This window comes from Diabrotica undecimpunctata, chromosome 1, assembly GCF_040954645.1.
Source record: "Diabrotica undecimpunctata isolate CICGRU chromosome 1, icDiaUnde3, whole genome shotgun sequence".
NCBI classification, from domain to species: Eukaryota; Metazoa; Arthropoda; class Insecta; order Coleoptera; family Chrysomelidae; genus Diabrotica; species Diabrotica undecimpunctata.
In genome coordinates, this window is record NC_092803.1 from 17,161,746 (window position 1) to 17,183,588 (window position 21,843).

The 21,843-nt window shown below is 35.1% G+C and overlaps 1 protein-coding gene across 1 annotated transcript in view; it reads left to right on the forward strand.

Moving 5' to 3' along the window:
- The first annotated feature begins 228 nt into the window (after positions 1-228).
- The window catches only part of bdl (borderless), a 31,124-nt gene continuing 9,509 nt past the window's right edge, over positions 229-21,843 (forward strand). Inside the window, exons 1-3 of the mRNA XM_072537630.1 lie at positions 229-733; positions 10,233-10,461; positions 18,496-18,777. Of these exons, the coding sequence (XP_072393731.1) occupies positions 548-733; positions 10,233-10,461; positions 18,496-18,777 (697 nt within the window). The 5' untranslated portion in view covers positions 229-547. The remainder of the gene's footprint in view (positions 734-10,232; positions 10,462-18,495; positions 18,778-21,843) is intronic.

Here is a 21,843-nt window from a genome sequence, read left to right on the forward strand (position 1 = left end):
ATAATTTGTAATTAGAATTACATATTTTTAATGTTTCGTCTTCCAGTGCCGAAATAGTTGACAAGAAAATATCGAATAACCTATATAAAATTCGAATTGGAAGTCGAAACGACAAAAATACAGTTGTTTGGTAAACAAACTTTTATATATCACTGATAAATTGTATTATATATCATGTGTGACCTCTAGATCCTTCACCGCAACCGAAGTATCAAAGACACCGACCTTGGTAGGTTGATATTATTTCATTTATCACCAATATTCCAACTAAACAAGTAACCATCATCTCAATCAATACCATTCAATAAAATCGTTAATAGCACACCGGAAATAAACCATTCTTTCCTTTCATTCCTTTCTTCTCGGTGGCTTGAATAACCCTACGTAAGTACGAACTAGGTTGGCCGCTAATTCCCGCATAGCATCGCCAGCCATTAGATTTGATTTGACTAATCTAGCCCATTTTGTAGTCGCGTAAGCAGCACACGCTTTAAGTGCCTTTGGTCTTTAAAACAACAAATCGACGGAGGTGGTCAGAGTGTAGAAAATGTATGGTGCAGTTGTTTCCGTTGTTGTGGTTTTTGTTGTCGTTTTGACAGAGTGTTACTATTTCGAAGATAACACCAGGCCGAGGTATTTGACAGCTGCAGTGGGTGATTCGGTGGTGTTTAATTGTGAGATCGATTTTCCGCAGAGTTTTCCGATACCCTACAGGCTGTATTGGAAGAGGAAGGTGAGTATTTTTGTTTATAAAACTCTGAAGGTCTTAGAAGCCTAAAACTACAATATCCATTTTATACGTATTACAAAATTATATTATTGAATATTAAAATATATTTTGTAAATAATTAAACACTATTTACAATCATTTAACTTCCACACATTATATTCAGCTTTTCTAATGCTTCCCCAACTATTTTTCTCCAAATTCCCCGTTTCGGTGATTTGTTTTCCAATTCTACTATGTTTAGTGATTTTAACCTTCATAAAGCCGTGGTCAAAAACTTACATTAAATACCGAGTGGGGTTCAAATGTACCCGAACAGTTTTGACTTATTTTATTATAATTAAGAAATATCAAAAAGGAATACATTCTGATTATAAAAATATATATTTTTTATGTGCTGTAAACATTGATAAACGATTAGAAACTTGAATATGAAATGATTATAAAATTAAGAAAAACAATTAAGACAAAAATATGTTGATGCTATGCCATTTTAAATAATAATAATATTATTATCACACTTGTTACAAACTGTTATATTTTTTGAATGTTCTACACATACGTGTTGAGTACACCGAAAACAGAACTTTCGAGATTTCCTGTCTTTACTTCTGGCGAATAAAAAATATCTCTGGTGTCTGGCAATAACAAGAAGAAGTTGTTCATTCCTTGCCTTTAATTCTGGCAAAATGATTAACCTGAATTGTTTTACATTGGAATGTAATGACTTGTCATTACAGTATATATATATATATATATATATATATATATATATATATATATATATATATATATATATATATATATACAGGCCTCGTAGGCCCCTGGCTTCTGAAAACTTGATTATTTCTCTCCATTTTTTTTGGTCCCTTGCTTTACTGCTTTAAACCATTTCTTCTTTGGACGTCCTCTTCTTTTTTTTCCATTTCTTTCTTCTTCAGTATTGTTTTAGTATTTCAATTTTCTGGCATTCGTATAATTTGACCAAGCCATCTAGCTCTTTGGGCTCGTATTTTTGCCGTAATTGCTGGTTTTCCATACATCCTCATTATTTCTTTATTTGTCCCTTTTCTCCAAATATTCTCTGCCGTCTTTATTTCTCCAAAGATTTTTCTGAGCACCTTTCTTTCCCAGAGCTCTACTTTCTTTTCTTTCTGCTGTTTCATCTTCTTCTTCTTCTTAGCCTTCTGTCGTCCATGTTTGGACATAGGCCTCTCCCAACTCCTTCCATCGGTTTTCTATCCTGAGCAACATATTTCCAATTTGTTCCGGCTATTCTTTTAATGTCATCAACCCATCTCATCTGTGGTCTTAATCTTGGTCGTTTACTTTCGGAAGGTCTCCAATGTTGTATTGTAGTATTCCAACGTTGGTCTTTTTGTCTAGCAGTGTGGCCCGCGAAGCACCATTTAAGTTTGGCAATTTTTGTTGCTATGTCCTCGACTTTTGTTTTGGATCTTACCCAGTCGTTCCTCTTTTGATCTGACAGTCGTATACCTAACATTGCTCTTTCCATTGTTCTTTCTGTTGTGGCTAGTTTATTCATGTTTGCCTTGGTTAGGGTCCAGGTTTGACATCCATATGTCATGATAGGAAGGATGCATTGGTTGAACACTTTGCTTCTCAAGTATTGGGGTATTTTGCGGTTCTTAATATCCAACTAAGTTTTCCAAATCCTGCCCATGCTAGTCTTGCTCTTCTATTAATTTCCGCACTTTGGTTCTCTTTGTCAAGTCTCAGGATTTGGCCTAGGTAGATATATTCCTGGATTTGTTCTATCTTACTGCCATTTATAGTTATACGTCTGGGGTCATCTGTGTTTGTCATTATTTTTGTTTTTTTCATATTCATTTTTAGGGCGACGTATTGGGAGCTGGCTGCTAGTCCCCCCATCATAATTTGCAGTTCCTCGAATGTGCTCGCTATAATCACTATGTCGTCAGCGAATCTGAGGTGGTTTAACTTGTTGCCATTAACGTTAATGCCATAGGTTGACCAATTTGTAGTTTTGAAGACGTCTTCTTGGGCTAGGTTGAAAAGCTTTGGCGATATTACGTCTCCTTGTCTCACTCCTCTCTTAATGGGGACGGGATTTGTATTTTCGTCTAGTTGTACTATCATAGTTGCATTTTCATATATATTATGTATTAGTTGCCTATATCTCGAATCTATTCTACAATTATTAATAGCTTGTTCTATGGACCACATCTCGATACTATCAAACGCCTTTTCATAGTCGACGAAGACGAGAAATATGGGTAGTTGGTATTCATTTGCCTTCTCTATCAATGTTCTCATTGTCAGCAGATGGTCTGATGTACTATATCCTTTGCGGAAGCCAGCCTGTTCAACCGGTTGGTAATTGTCCATTTTGTAGGTTAACCGGTTGTTAATAATTCTCATAAATAGTTTGTATACATGACTGAGCAACGATATAGGTCTATAATTCTGTAGATCACATTTGCCGGCTTTTATGTGTAAGAGTATTACTAGACTCTCGTTCCAGTCTTTAGAGATCTTGCTATTATGGAGACATCTATTAAATAGCTCTGTTAGTACAGGGATTGTTAATGTCTTGCTTGTTTTCAAGAGCTCGGCAATTATACCGTCGTGTCCTGGAGCTTTATTATTTTTTAGCTCTTTTAAAGCTGTTTCTATTTCGAATCCCTCGAATCCCTTCGAATTATTTTTCTTTTGACGTTCTCCTTTGTTGTTTTATTAGGCTGGCCTTGCGAGCTGTACAAGGATGTGAAGAAGTCTTCGACAATATTTGTTATTTTATATTTGTCCTTCTCTTACTTATTGTTGGCGTCTTTAATTTTGATAATTTTTTAAACTCCCAGTGCGGGTCTTAGACATTTTAAGCCTCTGTTGTTTTCAATGACTCGCTCTATTAAGTTCTCGTTCCATTTTTGTATATCGCGTTTTAGTTCGTTTCTAATTGTTTTATTAAGTTCTGTATTCTTAAGTATGGCGTTTAATTTGCGCTAGTAGTTGTCTTCTTTCCGTCATTAGCTGTTTAGTTTCATTGCTTATTTTGTCTTCTTTGGTCCTTGTTTTCTTTGCGACCTGTAGTCCTGCTGCGAGAAGGTTTTTATTTATGTTTTTATTAATCTCGTCAATTTGATCTTGATTATGTGAAGGATCAGATTCGAACTTATCCGCTAAGACCTCTCGGAATTGCTCTTCATTTGTTCTTAGTTTAAAGGCATCTATCCTCGTTGTTTTTTTTTTTAAATTCTTTTTCTCTCTTCTTTCATTTTAATATTTATTTTTGCTCAACTATACGATGGTCACTACCCGTTGTTACGTTGTTTATTGTTGTGACGTCTTCAAATATTCCTTTGTTGTTTGAGAGAAAATAGTCTATTTCATTTTTGGTAGTTCCGTTAGGTGCGACCCATGTTCACTTTTTGTTAAGTTTCTTTTTCTAGAAGGTATTCATAACATACATGTTTTCTTGTTCCAGGAATTCCATGAGTTTTTCTCCTCTTGTGTTTCTTGTGCCGAATCCAAAATTTCCAATCTTAGTTTCAGAGTCTTCAATCTTACTTCCAATTTTGGCGTTAAAGTTCCATTATTATTATTGTTTCATAACTACCGCAAATTAGCTGTTCTTGGCACATTTTTTTCTTTCAGTAATTAATTTAGTGACCCTATCGCTCTGCTTCCGTTCATTAATCTTTTGTGTATCTCTTTTTCTTCTTTTCCCATGTTCGTTATGGTTACTCCTAAGTATTCAAATTCTGACACTTTTTCAAAACTATAGACAGTCTCTACTCCTTTCATTTTGATATATTTGTTATATATCCTCTCATTTCCATATATTACATTTTCGTTTGGTTTATTATTAATCCGCATCTTTTCGCTTTTTCTTCAAATTTCTGGAAAACTTTCTCTAAATGTTTTTTTGTTCTCGCTAGTATCACCACATCATCCGCTTACGCTATGGACTGTTCCCTGTTATTGAAAATAGTCCTGTTTGTGCTTATATTTGATCTTCTTACAATTTGGTGTAATACTAAGTTGAATAAATTCGTAGATAGCAGATCCCCTTGTTTTAAACCTCTATTCATTGTGAACTGTTTTGAAAAGCTTCCTTTCATTGTTACTCTATTTATCATGTTCCTAAGCGCCATTCTCACTAGCCTTATACGCTTTTCTGGTATCTCTGGTGTTCTTATGGCCTCATATAGCATCCTTCGATTTAGAGAGTCATCTTCTTCTTCTTCAGTGCCTTATCCGGTCCGGATGTTGGCGATCATCAAGGCTATCATGGTTTTGTTAACTGCTCTGCGAAACAGCTCCGCTGAGGTCATCCCAAACCATTGTCGGAGATTTTTCAACCACGAGATACGACGGCGTCCCGGTCCTCTTCTGCCAAATACTTTACCCTGCATAACAAGTTGAAGAATTCGATATTTTTCTTCGTTCCGCATCACGTGCCCGAGGTCATATGCTAGAGAGTCATATGCTTGTTTAAAATCGATAAATAGCATATGTAATCCCAAGTTTTGTTCGTATCTATTATCTTGTGTTAATTTTAACATACTTATTTGATCTGTAGTCGTTCTTGATGGTCTAAAACCTCCCTGGTATTCTCCAATCACTTTGTTGTTATATTTTATCTTTTCCTAATAATTTTTGCAAGTATTTTATAGACTACTTCTAATAGTGCTATATCTCTATAGTTTTCGCACTCCGTTTTGTCTCTTTTTTTATAGATAGGACAAATAATAGCGCTATTTCATTCGACATTTCTTCCCTTTGCCAAATTATTAGTGTCAAGTGAAATATCTTTTCCTTCAATCTTTCGCCACCTTCCTTAAAAATCTCAGCTGGGATACCATTTCCTCCTGCACTTTTGTTATTTTTTTGGTCTCTTATTATTTCTTTGACTTCATTCCAAGTTGATTTCTCGTACGTCCCTTCTTCATCTTCTTGCCAATTCTCATTTCCCCCAAGTTCCTCTTGATGGTCTGTATTTAATAGATCTTCGAAATATTCCGCCCATCTCGTTTAATTTTTCTGTTGTTTTACCTAAAAGTAAGCCTTCTTTGTGTTCGCAATACTGTGAATTATTCTTTGTAGTTTCTCTGGATTTCCTAACTTCTTGGTAGAAATGATTCACCTCTTTGTTTATGTAGGCTCCTTCTATGTTTTTCAATTGCTTTTCTAGCTGTTCTCTTTTCTTTTTTCTGCAAATTCTTTTTATTTTCCTTCTTCTTGCCATATAGTTTTCGATCGCCTTTTGGGTATTTTCTTTATCTCTTTGTAGTTTTGCCCTATTTTTTCTTGCCAAAGAATTCCTTTCCAGTATTTCCATCTTTTTATATATAGCTGTCTGTATGGTCTGCCACTCTTCTTCTATGTCCTGTTTGACTGGATTCTCTAGTTTTTTTATTAATTTCTTTCTTTAGTCTATTTACAACCTGCTTCTCTTAAAAGCGCTCTAATTGGTAATTTATTCTATCTCTAACAAGTTTTGAAATTATTGGTAGTTCTTGTTTTAGTTTTGCTATTAATAGTGTCTGGTCACTGATGGTATCTGCCCCTCTGTAACTCCTGTAATCGATTATTGCCTTATCATCTTTGCGTTCAATTAGACGTGAAAATTTTTCCATCAGGAGAAGTCCATGTCACCTTATGAATGTCTTTGTGATCAAAGATTATACTAACTATCTTCATTTTGTTCTCTGTAGCAAATTCTATTAACTTTTTCTCGTTTTGACTGCTTTGTTAACTTTCTCCGACACCATGAATCCTACTCCAAAATATCTCTTGGTCCCCCCACTCTTGAACAGTGTTCTCTTTCTTATTGTTATTATTTTATTTCCCAGTTGTTTCGTTTCTTGCAGGGTAGGGATATCTATTGTATATTTTTCCATAATTTGGTCTAAGTTTTTTAAAGCTCCCTGCTCATAAGTACCTTTAACTTTTTAAGGCCCAATTATTATTATTTATTATGCCCTTGACTTGTTGCCTTTCTTTTGTGTTTATTTTTCCGTTTTACATGGTCGTATTCCTTTGTATTGCCAGTTTGGTATAATATCTCCCCGGTTGTTTTCCTTCTACTAGTTTTTTTGGCAATTTTTCTTTGGTATTTTCTTTTAGTTGTTTTTCTTCATCCAATATCCATTCTTTCCCATTCACGAACAACTTCTTATGGCCTATTTTTGTCTATTTTCCTTTACTCTTCTCTTCCTTTGCTATTTTAACTATTTTTTTCTGTATTTTTTTTTTGATATCAGATCATTATTTATGTAGATGCGATCTTTATGATCTCTTCTTCTTCTTCAGCCTTAAGTAATCCAACTTTGGACATAGGCCTCCCCCAAATCAATCCAGTGTTTTCTATTTTGCGCCATTTGCTTCCAGTTGTGTCCTCCGATCTTCTTAATGTCATCAGGAAGACCACAAATGAGATGGGCAGATGGATCTTTATGATATTTCAATTTATTTTTCGTATTTAGTATCTCAATTTTACAGTGTATTTTTCCTAATTAATTGTTGGCCCAACCCCAATAAAAGCAATCTTCTTCAATCTAAACGCTTAATTTTCCAATCTAGATTTTTCAGCATCCAAAATTTATAAGCGTTAGTGCCACCAATGTCCAGCAGATGAAAAAATATTGCCATCGACCACAAGTTAGTTTTTCTTTGAGTCGTGAACTGTTTCGCCAAATTATCTGTTCTATCCACTGCATCCTGTATTTTATTATAGTGTAATATAGTATCCGCTTTGTAATCTGTTTCTTCTCCACTTATTTTGTCATCATTATGTTCTGTCGGTAAAAGAGTAACTGCTGCATTTTTCTGTGGGACGTAAAAAACTAAGGTTTTAGTTTCCATAAAAGCAAACATGCTGGAAAAGTCTTTGTTACATCTTGCTGAAAGTAGTTCTTTTAGAGTATTTGGTTACAGTCACATTTTAACTCGCAACTTATTATCAATGTGTTCTCCTAATTTTAAATGTATGTAAAAATGTGAGTTTATTAAACCACGTTAGTGATGCTGCAGTGGGATCTTGTACTATATGGGCCTTTTTATTATCCTAAATAGAATATAGACCTCTCATATGTTCCAAATATATCATCTTGCATGTACTAATTTGGCCCCCTATGCCCTTGGCCTTATTCGTCGTGCATTCTGATAATAATTTTAGGGACCGGCTAATGTAAATATGCCGAATAAATAAAAGCAAATCGTTTGAAAGGTTGCTACAGTAAGGAGAACTCGTTTACAAAATGTTGGAAATGTGTCTGACATAGCACTTAAATTTTAAATGTGGCACCTATGCTCAGAAATGTTTATTACTCCTTTATAACAGAATTTTTGTACTTATTTTAGGAGATAAACAAATAGAAAGAAAAGGAGGTCGAAAGAGTTTTATATAATTCACTTTTACAATAAGTAAATGTGGTGTACAGGGCAAAAAGATTTGGGAAACAATAATTTAAATCATTATTAGGTATACAAGAAACCAGTATAATAGCTTGTAATATGCTAAAAAGGGCTTCAAGTAATATAAACATGTATTGTTTGTTTCGTGATAAGAGCTTTAATTATTGGAATTGGGAGAAAAGTCTAACTGAAACCGTACTCGTCTACTCCGTACTCCGTTTAGTACGTGTACTACTATCTACATACAGTGTGTAAAAGCCAAATGGAATAAATTCATTATTTAGCTTACTGTACATATTTATAAAAAATCCCGAAACACGTCAAATTTAAATTATAACTTGACATTCTTTAACGTGAAAATGCAACCCCTACCTTCAACCCCCTTAGAATGACAGGTACAACCCCCAATTTTTAAAATAGGAAATATAGGCTTGTGATATATCGTTTGAAAGGTCTTTTCATTCTCCATTCAAAAATGTTGTCGCTTTCAAGTTTATTAAGATTAATTAAGATAAAATAAATTAAAATCATGTGGTTACCGAAATTCGCTACAATACAATCAAAAACTAAAATGTAATGCAAAACGTAATAAAATGTAGAACACGAAAAAGAACTATGAATGTTAATGAAGTAGATGTTCAAAATGTTCACCGCGAACGTCTTGGCAACATCCTAATCTTAAATAAAACTGTCTTCTAACATTATTAACATAACAGGCGTGATCGACCTAATCGCAAGCGTTATTCGTTCTTTTAAGTCATTTAAATCGGGTTTAGTTTTGTACACATGGCTCTTCACATATCCCCATAAAAAGAAATCTAATAATGTAAGATCAGGTGATCGCGCTGGCCATTCAATCGATCCTCGCCTCCCTATCCACCGATTGGGAAATATTGTATCGAGGTACTGCCGGACATTAAGTTGGTAATGTGGTGGTGCTTCATCCTGCTAAAACCATATCGTATTCGCTGGAACTTGAGGGTTTCCTGGATCAGGATATAAATTGGCCAAAGTTGGAACGACATCATTTTGAAGTAGTGCCAAATAATTGTTGCCATTCAAGTTGCCCTCAATGAAAAAGGGACCAATGATATTGTTTCCTACAATCCCTGCCCAAACATTAACCTTTTGAGGGTATTGAGTGTGTTCTTCTCTCATCCAGTGAGGATTTTCCGTGGCCCAGTAGCGGCAATTTTGCCGATTAGCATGACCGTTAAGTAAAAAAGTACACTCATCAGAAAACATAACGTCTTCTAATTGAATAATATTGTTATCCAACATGTCCATCACTTGCTCACAAAAAAAAGTTCTCCTATCAAAATCGTCTTCCATGAGCTCCTGAGTAGGTATCATCTTATAGGGATGCAATTTATTTTCTTTTAATATGTTTACTATCGATGTATGGCTAGCATTGAATGTAGTGGATGCCTGTCTACTCGATGTATGTGGATTTTCCTGAAACTCAAGCAACACATCTAATTTGAGTTCATCACTCAGTGCATTGGCAGCTGCTTTTTTTATCTGCCTTACATGACCAAACTCGCGAAACTGCTTCTCTATTTTACTTATTGTTTCTTGGGATATAGGCGGTAAATTAGGAAATTTCTCATGATATAGGCGAGTTACTTCCTGTTGTGTTCGAGTGTTATCTCCGTAATCAATCATTTGTAAAACTGTTATTTTATGCATTTCCGTTAATCTAACCATTTTTCAGAATTGAATTGAACGAACTTTTTACTTAAATTAAAATACTGACAACTTAAAAAAAAACAATTTACTAATGCGTGTTAAAATAACGTTACCACGGAAATTCTTTAAAGTTTTTTAATGGTTACCATCTAAAAACCACATTGCTATGGTTTTTGTTCACTTTCTCATTAAACTGACAAATTTGACGTGTTTCGGGATTTTTTATAAATATGTACAGTAACCTAAATAATGAACTTATTCCATTTGGCTTTTACACACTGTATAATACATTATTTGATGGTTTATTTCTGGCTATTTTTATGATCTTGGTTATTTATTAAGGGATATCTTTCTTTCATGTTGTTTTATTATTATTTTATTTTTTATTAATATCTCTGTTCTTTATTTTAAGGGGAAAGTGATATACTCCTGGCAAGATGGCCAAGTCACCGAAGCAGACGAATATGTAGGAAGAATAGCTTTAGTAACCAAAATCCCTCACCGCACGTACGGAATGGGTTCTATCAATCTCACGTCTGTCAGGGAATCAGATGCCGGATGGTTCGAGTGCAGAACCCTCTTTCCTAACCGGACGCCAGCGTGGAGGAACAACGGGACGTGGTTCCACCTCACAGTCAGTGGTAAATTTAAAATTTTGGTTATTTATTTAATTGTATAATTATGTTATGGTATGAAACATCTAATGCGGCGAGTTAGACTTTCTGCTCTGGTGACGACATTTATAACTATCTTCTCTACTCCTTTATTAAATATCTCCCTAATCATCATGGCGCTACAGCCCTTCGTGAGTCTTGGCCTGCTTCAAAACATTCTTCCATCCTTCCCTATCGAGTGTCTGTCTTCTCCAGCCCCTCACTCCAATCTCCCTCAGATTTTCCTGTACATCGTCCAGATATCTGAGTTTAGGTCGTCCCCTTCTTCTTCTTCCGACCGGCCTGTTTAGCATAGTTATTTTAGTGGGATCACTCTCATCCATCCGCATAATGTGGCCCACCCACCTTAGGCGGTTTATTTTGATGGTCTTCACAATATCTGCATCACCAAAAAGTCTATAGAGTTCAAAGTGATCGCCTTCTCCACAGACCCTGTTCGTTTACTCCGCCATATATGGTCCTCAATACTTTTCTTTCAAAGACTCGCAGTAACTCTTCATCTCGGGTCGTCATTGCCCATGTTTCCGATCCGTTGCCTCCGATCTCCACGTTATTTCGAGATCCGATCTCCCTAATACTTTATTAAATAAATGAAAAATACGCGTTAAGATTTTTTTTGCAGAAAAACGGCGTCTCATATGAAAAATAGGCACGAGAGATTTTTTGTCACAAAAGAAACGAGAAATTTAATATCATTTTTTGTTTCTTCTTCTCATTGCGCCGTCTCCTTTCGAAGGTTGGCGATCCAAATGGCAATTGTAGTTTTGGAAACTGCTGCGCGAAAGATCTCTGCGGATGAGCGGTCGAACCATCTCCTCAGGTCTTTCAGCCACGAGTTCTGGCGTCTTCCTACTGATCTTTTGCCCTGTACTTTTCCTTCCAGTATAACTTGAAGTAATTCATATCTTTCGCCTCTCAGCACATGACCCAAGTATTGCATTTTCCTCTCTTTGATTATTCTTAGTAATTCTTTTTGTTTACACATGCGATGAAGTACCTCAACATTAATAACTCTTTGTACCCATGGAATCCTCAACATTCGTCTGTATATATACATCTCAAAGGCATCTATTCTTTTTTCTATTTCAGAGTCCATTGTCCAACTTTCACAGCCATACAGTAAGACAGAAAAAACGTAACATCTGATCATTCGGATTCTAAGCTGTAGACTAAGGTCTGATCTTGTAAACAATGTATTAATGTTCATGAATGTTTTCCTTGCTTGTTCGATTCTTGACAGGATTTCTTTTTTTGGATTACACTGACTATTGATATTTGTTCCCAAATATTTTATGGAATTTACCTGTTCTATTATTTGACCCTTGGCATACACCTGTACGTTTATTGGTGTCTTTGAAAATACTAAAGTTTTAGTTTTGGAAACGTTTAGATGTAAACCGAACATTTCGCTGTGGTGAACTACCGCATTTATTATATTTTGTAGTTCTTGTGCGTTGCTTGCTATTAAGACGGTATCATCAGCATATCTGATGTTGTCTATGCTGATTCCGTTAATCTTAATTCCGCCTTGGACCTCGTCTAATGCTTCTCTGAATATAGACTCCGAGTACAAATTAAAGAGTAGCGGTGATAAGACGCAACCCTGTCTCACTCCTCGTCGGATTTGTATGTCTTCGGATGTTGTGTGCTCTATTTCAATTGTTGCCGTTTGGTGCCAGTATAGTTCTGAGATCATTCGCAAGTCTTGTTCGTCAACTCCAGTTGTTCTCAGAATTTCGATCATCTTTTGATGGTTAACGCAGTCAAATGCTTTTCGATAGTCAATAAAACATGCATATACATCCACATTCATGTCTCTGCATCGTTGCGTTAACACATTTAAAGCAAAAAGAGCCTCTCGTGTTCCCAATCCGTTTCGAAATCCGAATTGAGTGTCACTCATCTGGAACTCGCACTTTTTGTAAATTCGTGTATGGATAATTCTGAGAAAAGTTTTAAGGACATGAGACATCAAGCTTAATATTCGATAATCATCGCATTGTGAGGAATTCGATTTTTTTTGGTAATGCTACGAATGTTAATTTTAGCCAGTCTGTTGGTATTTTACCTGTGTCATATATCTTATTGAATTTTTTTTGAATTTTTTGTTTGAAGTATCTCAATGGCGTTTTTTTTTAACACGTTTAGCCCCGGTGGCATCAATATGATGCCTCACTAAATAGTACTCTTGGGACAGTGAGGCATCACACTAATGCCACACTACAGTTTTGTATTCGGGACACCGTGGCATCAACTGTGCCCCCACAGCTATATAAATTACATTATAAGTTGGACAGGGTGGTCCAAGGAGCAAAATAATATTTCCTGATCGGATGTGAGACGGTTTTTACGAAAGATATGGAAATTATAAAACTTTATGAAAAAAATAAAAGATTTTATTCAGAATGTGCAATAATAATTATAATAATATAACACCTTATTATTTTAAAACAGCATTATGTGTTGAGAAAAAACAAGAAATACAATAATGTTTTTTGCATTGGTTGCACAAAAAATTAGAACGACTTGTTTTGAGCATCCTTCCGCCACAATTCATTCTTCCTTCTGAAGTAGCAAACCACACATCTGTTTTTTCTTCCTTCTACAAGCTCATGACTGACATCGGTGTTATCGTTGATATTAGTTTCAATAGCGGACATTTCACCCAGTAGTTCTATAGCGACTTCTGTTTTGAAGTCTGTTATAGTAAATTTAGTTTGTGTAACCTGTGTATATACAATATGAGCATTCACCAAGGCACTACCAAACAATAATTCTGTGGCTAATTTCCTGTACCATTTATTCCCTCCTCTCAAGTAATGTGAATAGGTTTTTTTCTGATCTGAGAGATCAATAAAGGATTTTGAATCATTGTAATCAACAATCATTTTGGGCTTTTCAATTTCTTTGCCTTTGTGTAGACGTTTCAACATTTCATCCCCATTCTTTTTACTAATCATCAAAACATCACTTTTGTCACACCATTTTAACATTACAACTTCGGAATTACTTTGTAGAGCAATTTATTAATTTTTTTTTTTAGTTTTTTCTTGACAACCTCGGGACAATTCATTTTTCAAGGTGAGTTGTACGGCTGAGCAGTGTATGAGCAAGGGTGAAGCTCGTATAATAATTATCTGTGAAGAGAGTACGACCACTATCTAACAACCCTTCCATAAGTGATAGAACAACAGATAAAGTGGCATTTTGACCGCCCTGACTATCTTTTCCACAGTAAATTTTGAGGTCATAAGTGTAGCCGTTTTCTAAGCAAAGCTTATATAATTTGATAGAAATTTGGTTTTTTTAGTTTTGATATATTGATTGAATTTCAAGCGACCACGATAAGGTACCATCGTCTCGTCAATACAGACATTTTCTCCTGGAGTAACAATTTGCTGAAATCTAGAAATAAGTTTTTGAACCAACGGACATATTTTGTGTAGCCGATCAAAATCCGGTGAGTTTGGTTGTAGCGCTGTTTCATTATTGTTGAAGTGAATATTTGAAAGTAATTACTCAAAACGATTTCTAGACATTTTGTGTCTTATATTGGTAACAAATAAGTAATTTCTGCTCCAATAGTCACGTAATCGTAGTGCTCTTAGTAATCCCATCCATATAGTTACCCCAAAGAATATTTCCATTTCTTTTCTTGTAGTTGGTATCCAACGTTTACATTTAGATTTGGCTGCAACAGGTCGAGTCGCTCCAAAGAAATAAGACAGAGAAAATCAAGATCGGTCAAATCAAAGAAAACGAATGGCAAGAATACTATAAAAAATTGCTAACCGAAGACTGCCCCGAATTCAAAGAATCAGAAATAGACGGAATAGAAATCTACACACATGACGAAATCGAATTAAGCCTAGCTGAGGTAAAAAGAATGATCAAAACTCTAAAGAACAAAAAAGCAGAAAGTCCCGGCGGAATACCAAATGAATTGATAAAAAACGGATCGGAAAAGTTATTCCGTATGATACATAAAATGTTTGAGAGAGCACTGAATGGAGAAGACTTACCGGCAGAATGGACCCAAGCATATATGACATCAATATACAAGAAAGGAAATAGAAAAAACTGAGAAAACATGCTTAGATCACATTTACACGGTTGAACAACTAATAGAAAAAAGAATGACCAAAAATAGATCCGTCCATCTGGCTTTTGTTGATCTTAAGAAGGCATATGACTCAATACCTAGAACCAAGCTATGGGAAGCAATGGAAGACATCGAAGTTCCACGAAGATTAATAAACGCGGTAAAAGCACTCTACAAGAATAACGTAGCTATCAAAACGGGCAATAGAATATGCAGTCCATTTAAGACGACAAAGGGACTACTACAGAGTTGCTCCACATCCCCCACCATGTTCAAAATATTCCTGGAAAAAACCCTGAAACCATGGAAAAGAAAGTGCAAAGGAATGGGTATACCAGTAAGGAACGAATATCTATATACGCTAAGTTTTGCCGACGACCAAATAGTGATCTTACAAGACGAGGATGACCTCAGTTTTATGATGAAAAAACTGGAGCAGGAATATACAAAGAATGGGATGGAAATAAACCTAAAGAAAACTGAATACCTAACAACGGAGAATACAGAAATAAAACAGCTGGAAATAGACGAAGGTAAACAAATCAAAGGAACAGACAAGAATAAGTATTTAGGCTTTATAATATCAAACAAAGGAACAACGGAGGAAGATATAAAAAATAGACTAGGACAAACAAGAGACTACATACGAAAATTGAACCCGGTACTATGGGATAAGAACATCAGCATGAAAACAAAGAAAAAAATATATAATACCATGACAAGAAGTATCCTTACTTATGGGTGTGAAAATTGGACAATAAATAAGAAAACCAAAAACAAAATAAGAGCAACAGAGATGGAATTCCTAAGGAGAAGCTGCAGAGTAACAAGAAGAGATAGAATAAATAACATGGAGATTAAGAGGAGAATGGGAATGAACTCCGACATAATAGACTACATCGAACAGAACAGGTTAACCTGGTACGGACATGTCAGAAGAGCAGACCAAAATCGGTGGATAAATAGAATAACAGAGTGGAGCCCGATAGGAAGAAGAAAGAGAGGCAGACCCCGAAGATCTTTCAGAGATGAAGTGGACGAAGCTATGAGTAGAAGAAACCTACAGGAAGGGGACTGGCTAAACAGGAAAAATTGGAGAAAACGGTTGAGTGAAGGAATACAGTGAAAACTGTGGAAATCCTTGTATATATATATGCAACAGGTCGGCCATTTATCTGTTGATCTGCGTATAAATTTGTTTGATCAACTATATAATCACACTATATAATCTTACACTGCAAGATTGCGTTCGTCCTGTACTTCACTGATGCCATGTAATTTTTTCAGTTTCCTAGGAATTTCTTTGGAAGAATCCGAGGTTTCTGTGTCACTGGGTATATAATCATCTGATGATCCAGAATTTGCATAAGGGTCGTCCACTTCTACGTCTTCATCTGACATAACCTCTTCGTTACATAGTACACTCATACAATAACCGTACGCAAAGAGCACCGAACAAAGAATGACTCAGAATATAACGTCAAATACTTCCGTCGCTTCATACAAGAATGAACAAGTTTGAGGCATCACGTAAATGCCACGTTGTTCAGACAAACCAATTTATAGTTCTCGGACAGCGAGGCATCAATGTGATGTCTCAAAAATGTTGTGCAATAACTCGATTGTCAAATAGTTTTTTTGGCATCCACGACTCCCGTCTTATTTACAAAAAATAAAATGCTGGCCAATGGACAAGAAAAAAAATTATAACACTGGGGTTGAACGTGTTAAAAAAAGTCAGACCAATGTCCGTATCCGGTCTAATGATGAATATTATACATTCTTAATTGTATGTCAAAAATGCTTAAAATTCACCAAATTTAATTTGCATATCGCAACCGATTTAGAGCAATAAATAAATCATCAGTTTGTAAGAAAAATTTCAACTCCCCGTATCTTGGATACGAAGCATTTACGGACATATGTTTATGAAGCAAACTCTCATTATTTTTTCATGCAAAATTACCTCCTGAATTTTATATTTATTCCTCGATGAGGTGGTTTTCTTCGCCTTTGTTAAACAGGAGATCATAATGCTGTACCATATTCCTGCTCATGTATTTATTTTTATTTTAAACCTTTCAAACAATTGTAATTCGTTACATTAGCGTTTAGAGTTTCTTTCACTTCGCTTTCTGTTTCTGTTATTTGCATTAATTGATTTTGTTATTTTTGGTTTTTCAGGAAGTTATATGAATATAACTTCCTGGAAAAATATATAAGAATATATATATATATATATGTATATATATATATATATATATATATATATATATATATATATATATATATTATAATTTATTCTCTTTCAGCCCTGAAGAAGTCAAATTAATTCTCTTTGGCGAAAACGTTCGGCGAAACAATTGATACTCATTAGAGTCCTTCTTGCAGATTTCCCCAATATTTAAGAGTTTACTATATATATATATATATATATATATATATATATATATATATATATATATATATGTACCTATGAATTATATAATTATATTTATTTAAACACAGCGGCGGCCGGCCAGGTGAAGTAGGTGAAGGTGAGGTTCACCAAAAAAATATAATTAAATTGAGACAAATAAATAAAAAATGAAAGCAACTTTATTATATCTAAATCCTGAAATCAATTATTTATTCTCTTTTAATTAATCTAAAAATTAAAAAGACAACTAGCTTTATTAGCGGTACGTACTTGGCGGTCAAATCCTGACCTGTGTCACTAGCCGTGTACTGAATCTAAGTATTCAGGAATAGGTGAATATAATTTTTGAAATGCGAAATGCATCTGCATGAGCGTTCACGGTTGCCATGGTAACGTGACGTCAGCCTATCCTTAGTGATAGCTGAGAAAACTGGTGAGTGCAGTTCCGTCTATAAATATATTATTCGTCTTCACCCACTGTTGGATGTGTATTTGGTATTCCTATTTTTCGGAAATTTCACTCAGCGACAATATTTTGAAATTTAGTCTATTATATAGATATTTTTTATATTGTATAGTGTATAGTATAGTATTTATTAGTTTAGTTTAGTCACAGTATTAATTTTATTTGTTTAGTGCACTTTATTATTACATTTCTCTGTGGTTTGTTTCGGATTTCGGATATAAAGTGTTCTCGTGGATTTCGTTTGGACAAAAATAATTTTAGACAGACATAAATCCAATTAATGACTTCTTCTTCTTCTTCCTATGCCGTCTCCATTAACGGAGGTTGGCGACCGCATTTCTAAAAGTTTCTCTGTCTTTTGCAACGTGGAATAATTCGTCTACAGTCATGTTTGTCCAGTCTCGAATATTTCGCAGCCATGATTTCCTCTTTCTACTTATTTCCTTTTTGCCATCGACTCTACCCTACATGATGACCTGCAGAAGACTATATTGAATGGTGGCTAAATTAATAACTCGGTGTGTAATATATTAGAGACTCCGTTTAGGCATTGTAAAAATGAAGATAAAAGGGATGTTCTTTTACATGGTCGACCAAATAGTATTTTAAACATCTGCGTCTGATCCAGAGTGGTCGGCTTCAATCAGCATCTGACTCAGAGTGGGCGGCTGAATCGAAACTCACCAACCCGTTTAAGCCAGGTGTTTTAATCGCCAAAAAACCCTCAATGAAATGTCAAGGTTCAGAACTAAAATACCCCAGGCAAGCAGAACGAGTCGTATCTGGTATAAGTGCCGTAAAAAACTGTTTTCAAGTTATTAGGGCCCTAAACTCTATACATTTTTTTTAACAAATTTTTAATGAGTTTTGGGCGCGACGTAGGTACCAAAACTCCTTTTGGTCCGGCAAGCTTTCCTCATCTTCACCACTTTTTTATGCCACGAGCCGCCGCTGTTTAAACAACAGTTCTTCTTGCACTATAATAATAATATAATAAAAAATCATTAATTTTAGGTGGAAATCTTCTAGCAATTCCTCCTCTCAACAAGACTGTTTTGGAAGGCGAAGAAGTCGAGTTTACTTGCCTGACCAAAGACTTCGAGATACGAGTCAAATGGTTTAAAGATGGAATCTCTCTGACGGAGTACCATGATTTAATCAATAGGTCTTGGGTGACCAAAGATAACTCTCTAATGATCCGTCCTACAGATTCTGGAGACACCGGCGAATACGAATGCGAGGCGTCCAACGCCGAAGGAGAAAGGCAGACTGCTAGGGCGTACCTTAATGTACAGTGTGAGTAACAATTAAGACTATTTTTGATGATCGATTAGTAAAATCACTACCATTTTTATTACTTACACAGACAACATTTTCAACATTCTCATTATTATAAGCTTCATCATAATTTTAATTTTCATCACATTGTAGAAAGCCTCTAAATCTCTTTTATCCTTCTCTATACAGTGTGTCTTTACCAAATAAAATAGACTAGATTAGATTACATGAGATCATTAAGACTATGCAGCCTCGCCGTACTTCGACCTATAGAGATCTTTTGTGCATACCTTAATCTTGTTAAACTTTAGGATGCCAATACCTCTTCTTCTTCAAGTGCCATCTCCGCTACGGAGTTTGGCAATCATCATTGCCTTTAAAGCTGTTGTTCTAAATAATTGGTTAGATGTGCACTGGAACCAGTCTCTTAAATTGCGCAGCCAAGAAATACGTCGTCTCCCCACGCTTCGTTTGCCATGAATCTTTCCTTGGATAATTAACTGGAGCAATCGGTACTTTTTCCCTCTCATCACATGACCAAGATATTCCAACTTTCTTCTCTTGATGGTGATCAACAGCTCCCGTTTTTTGTTCATTCTTCGAAGATTTCCACTATTTGTTACTTTGTCTGTCCAAGGTATTTTCAAAATTCTTCTGTATATCCACATTTCGAAGACCTCTAGTTTATCGGTATTGCTCTTGTTTAAAGTCCAAGTCTCTACTCCGTACAGCAGTATCGAGAAGATGTAGCCAATACTTCTGATGAAGTTGATTAGCTTCCAAGGTGACTTGTTTCCTATGTCAGAGGGCACTAGGCTATCCTCTCCTAGGAATTTTAGTCATTTGCAGAACATGGCTATGCAGCTGCGTAATGTATGTTCTACCGTTTATTTTTCGTTGTCACAGAACCGAAAGTTCTCACTATCTGATTTGCCCATTTTTTTGAGATGATATCTCAGAGGACATGACCAGTGAGAAGGCCAGTGATCATTTTTATACCTTTTTGGCTTATTTCGAGAAGGTGGTTTGTTGCAGTAGGCGACACTTTTATTAACCTTTTTGCTTGCCTTTGTCCTGGTATGTTAGACCAGTGTAATCTTATTTGATTAATAGTGATTCCCAGTGCCGGAGTTCCTCTCTGATGTGACTTTTCGATAGTCCACAGAAGGGTTCTGTACCCTGGCATGATTCTTTCCCTCAGATTTTTTTCAATCAAAATCAGGCTATTACCTACACTATCGAGGTCAAGAAAGTCAATCATGTATTTTTAAAAACTTAATTTACTAACAACTTATTGGTCCTACATTTTCGCAGAATTTTAAAAACATTCTTTTTCTGTAAATGATTTATGAAGTGGAAATGGAAACTTACCGAGGTACCGAGCGGACATAAAAGTGCATACTCAATCCCCTCACCCCTGACTGCTAGACTATCAACTATATTGTTTAAGAGAATCAAAACATTTTTGCAATATAAGGATGTGTGGTATTACCGGTATGTTGAATTCTATCAATTTTTTCAATAAATATTTCATAGTTTTCGGAAGGAAATAATTTTTTGTGCCAAACCGGGCTCTGAGATTTTTATAATTCTTATGCTAGTGGATAGCTATGTGTAGTCAATAGTCTTTTAAACATTTTTCTTTACAGTTAGATATTCCAAATAATTTTATAAAAATACTTGATTTATCGATATCCAACATTTATAAATAGATTTAACAACGGATAAATAAAGCATTGATTCCATATTCCATATACTTTACTTTCACATATTTTAAAATGACACAGACATTATAAATTTTAAAATATCGCCAACCCAATGAATAAAACATCCATTCTGTAAATATTTAAATATTCCTTGATTTTACATTGTGCTTATATACATATTTATCAACTTTGTTTTAAATTTATACTTTTTACATTATTTTTATCATGTCAAAATCAGTTTTGTCTGCCACAACTAACATAACACCAGTTTATGATAACCTTGTTTAAATTCTTCTTCTTTAGGTACCGTCTCCTCTAAGGAGGTTGGTAATCATCACAGCTATTTTCACTTTTGAGATTGCAGCTCTGAACAAGTCGTTTCGTACTTCGTTTTCCCTGTATTTTTCCCTGTATTATGGTTTGTAGCAACACATATTTATCCCCTCTCATAACGTGAGTTTTGGTCCAATAAAAAAAAATTGGAGATTTTCCTGCCAGCCACTGTTACTGAACCGGCCCATCCATCTAAAGCCATCATCATGACATGTTCACCATAAATTTTGAATAAGTCAGGTGACAACACACATCCTTGTCTAACACCTCTCTTGGTCTTGAATTGGTTTGAGAACTCCTGATCTAGTCGTACTGTTGCTATATTGGACTGGTACAGATTTTTAATAACTGTCACTGTGCATTGGTGTGTCCATTTCTATTAAAATGGACCATAGATTTGTCCAGCTTACTACATCCTAGTTTAGAATTAGATTTTTCTTACGCAATAAAATATTTTTATACATTGTCTTATCAAATTTATGAACTACTTGAACTAGTTCTTGAATTACATCGTTTTTGACATATTCTTCTTTCCCTACTCGTATATCACCATTAAGAACATCTTGTAAAACCGTGCCGTCTTCCAGGTCGTTTTCATTCGACTCACCTAAGTCATCTTCATTAATATCTGGATCATCTAATTGATCTTCACTATCGAAAAAGTGTTCAGTAATTTCTTCCAATTCTTTATCAGTGAGAACCTTCTTTCCTTTGAACTTTGGAATCATTTTGAATAAAATTGGCACTACAAATTATATTAACGTTCAAGCACAATGTATCAGTTCTGATACGTCTATTTGAGAGGGATGTGCAGTAAAAAAAAATTATTATATGAATAATGCATGACCTTGGTTTTTAAATACAAACCTTGAAGCATTTGAATCCCTCAAAAAATCAGAAAAAAACGAACGAAAATAATCACAAATGATAAAATTCTTCACTTAAGGATCACCACGTGCAACACAATTAGCGAAGACCAAAGTAGATTTACGCCTGGTAGATCTTGCACTGATAACTTGTTTATACTCCAACAATTAATAGAAAA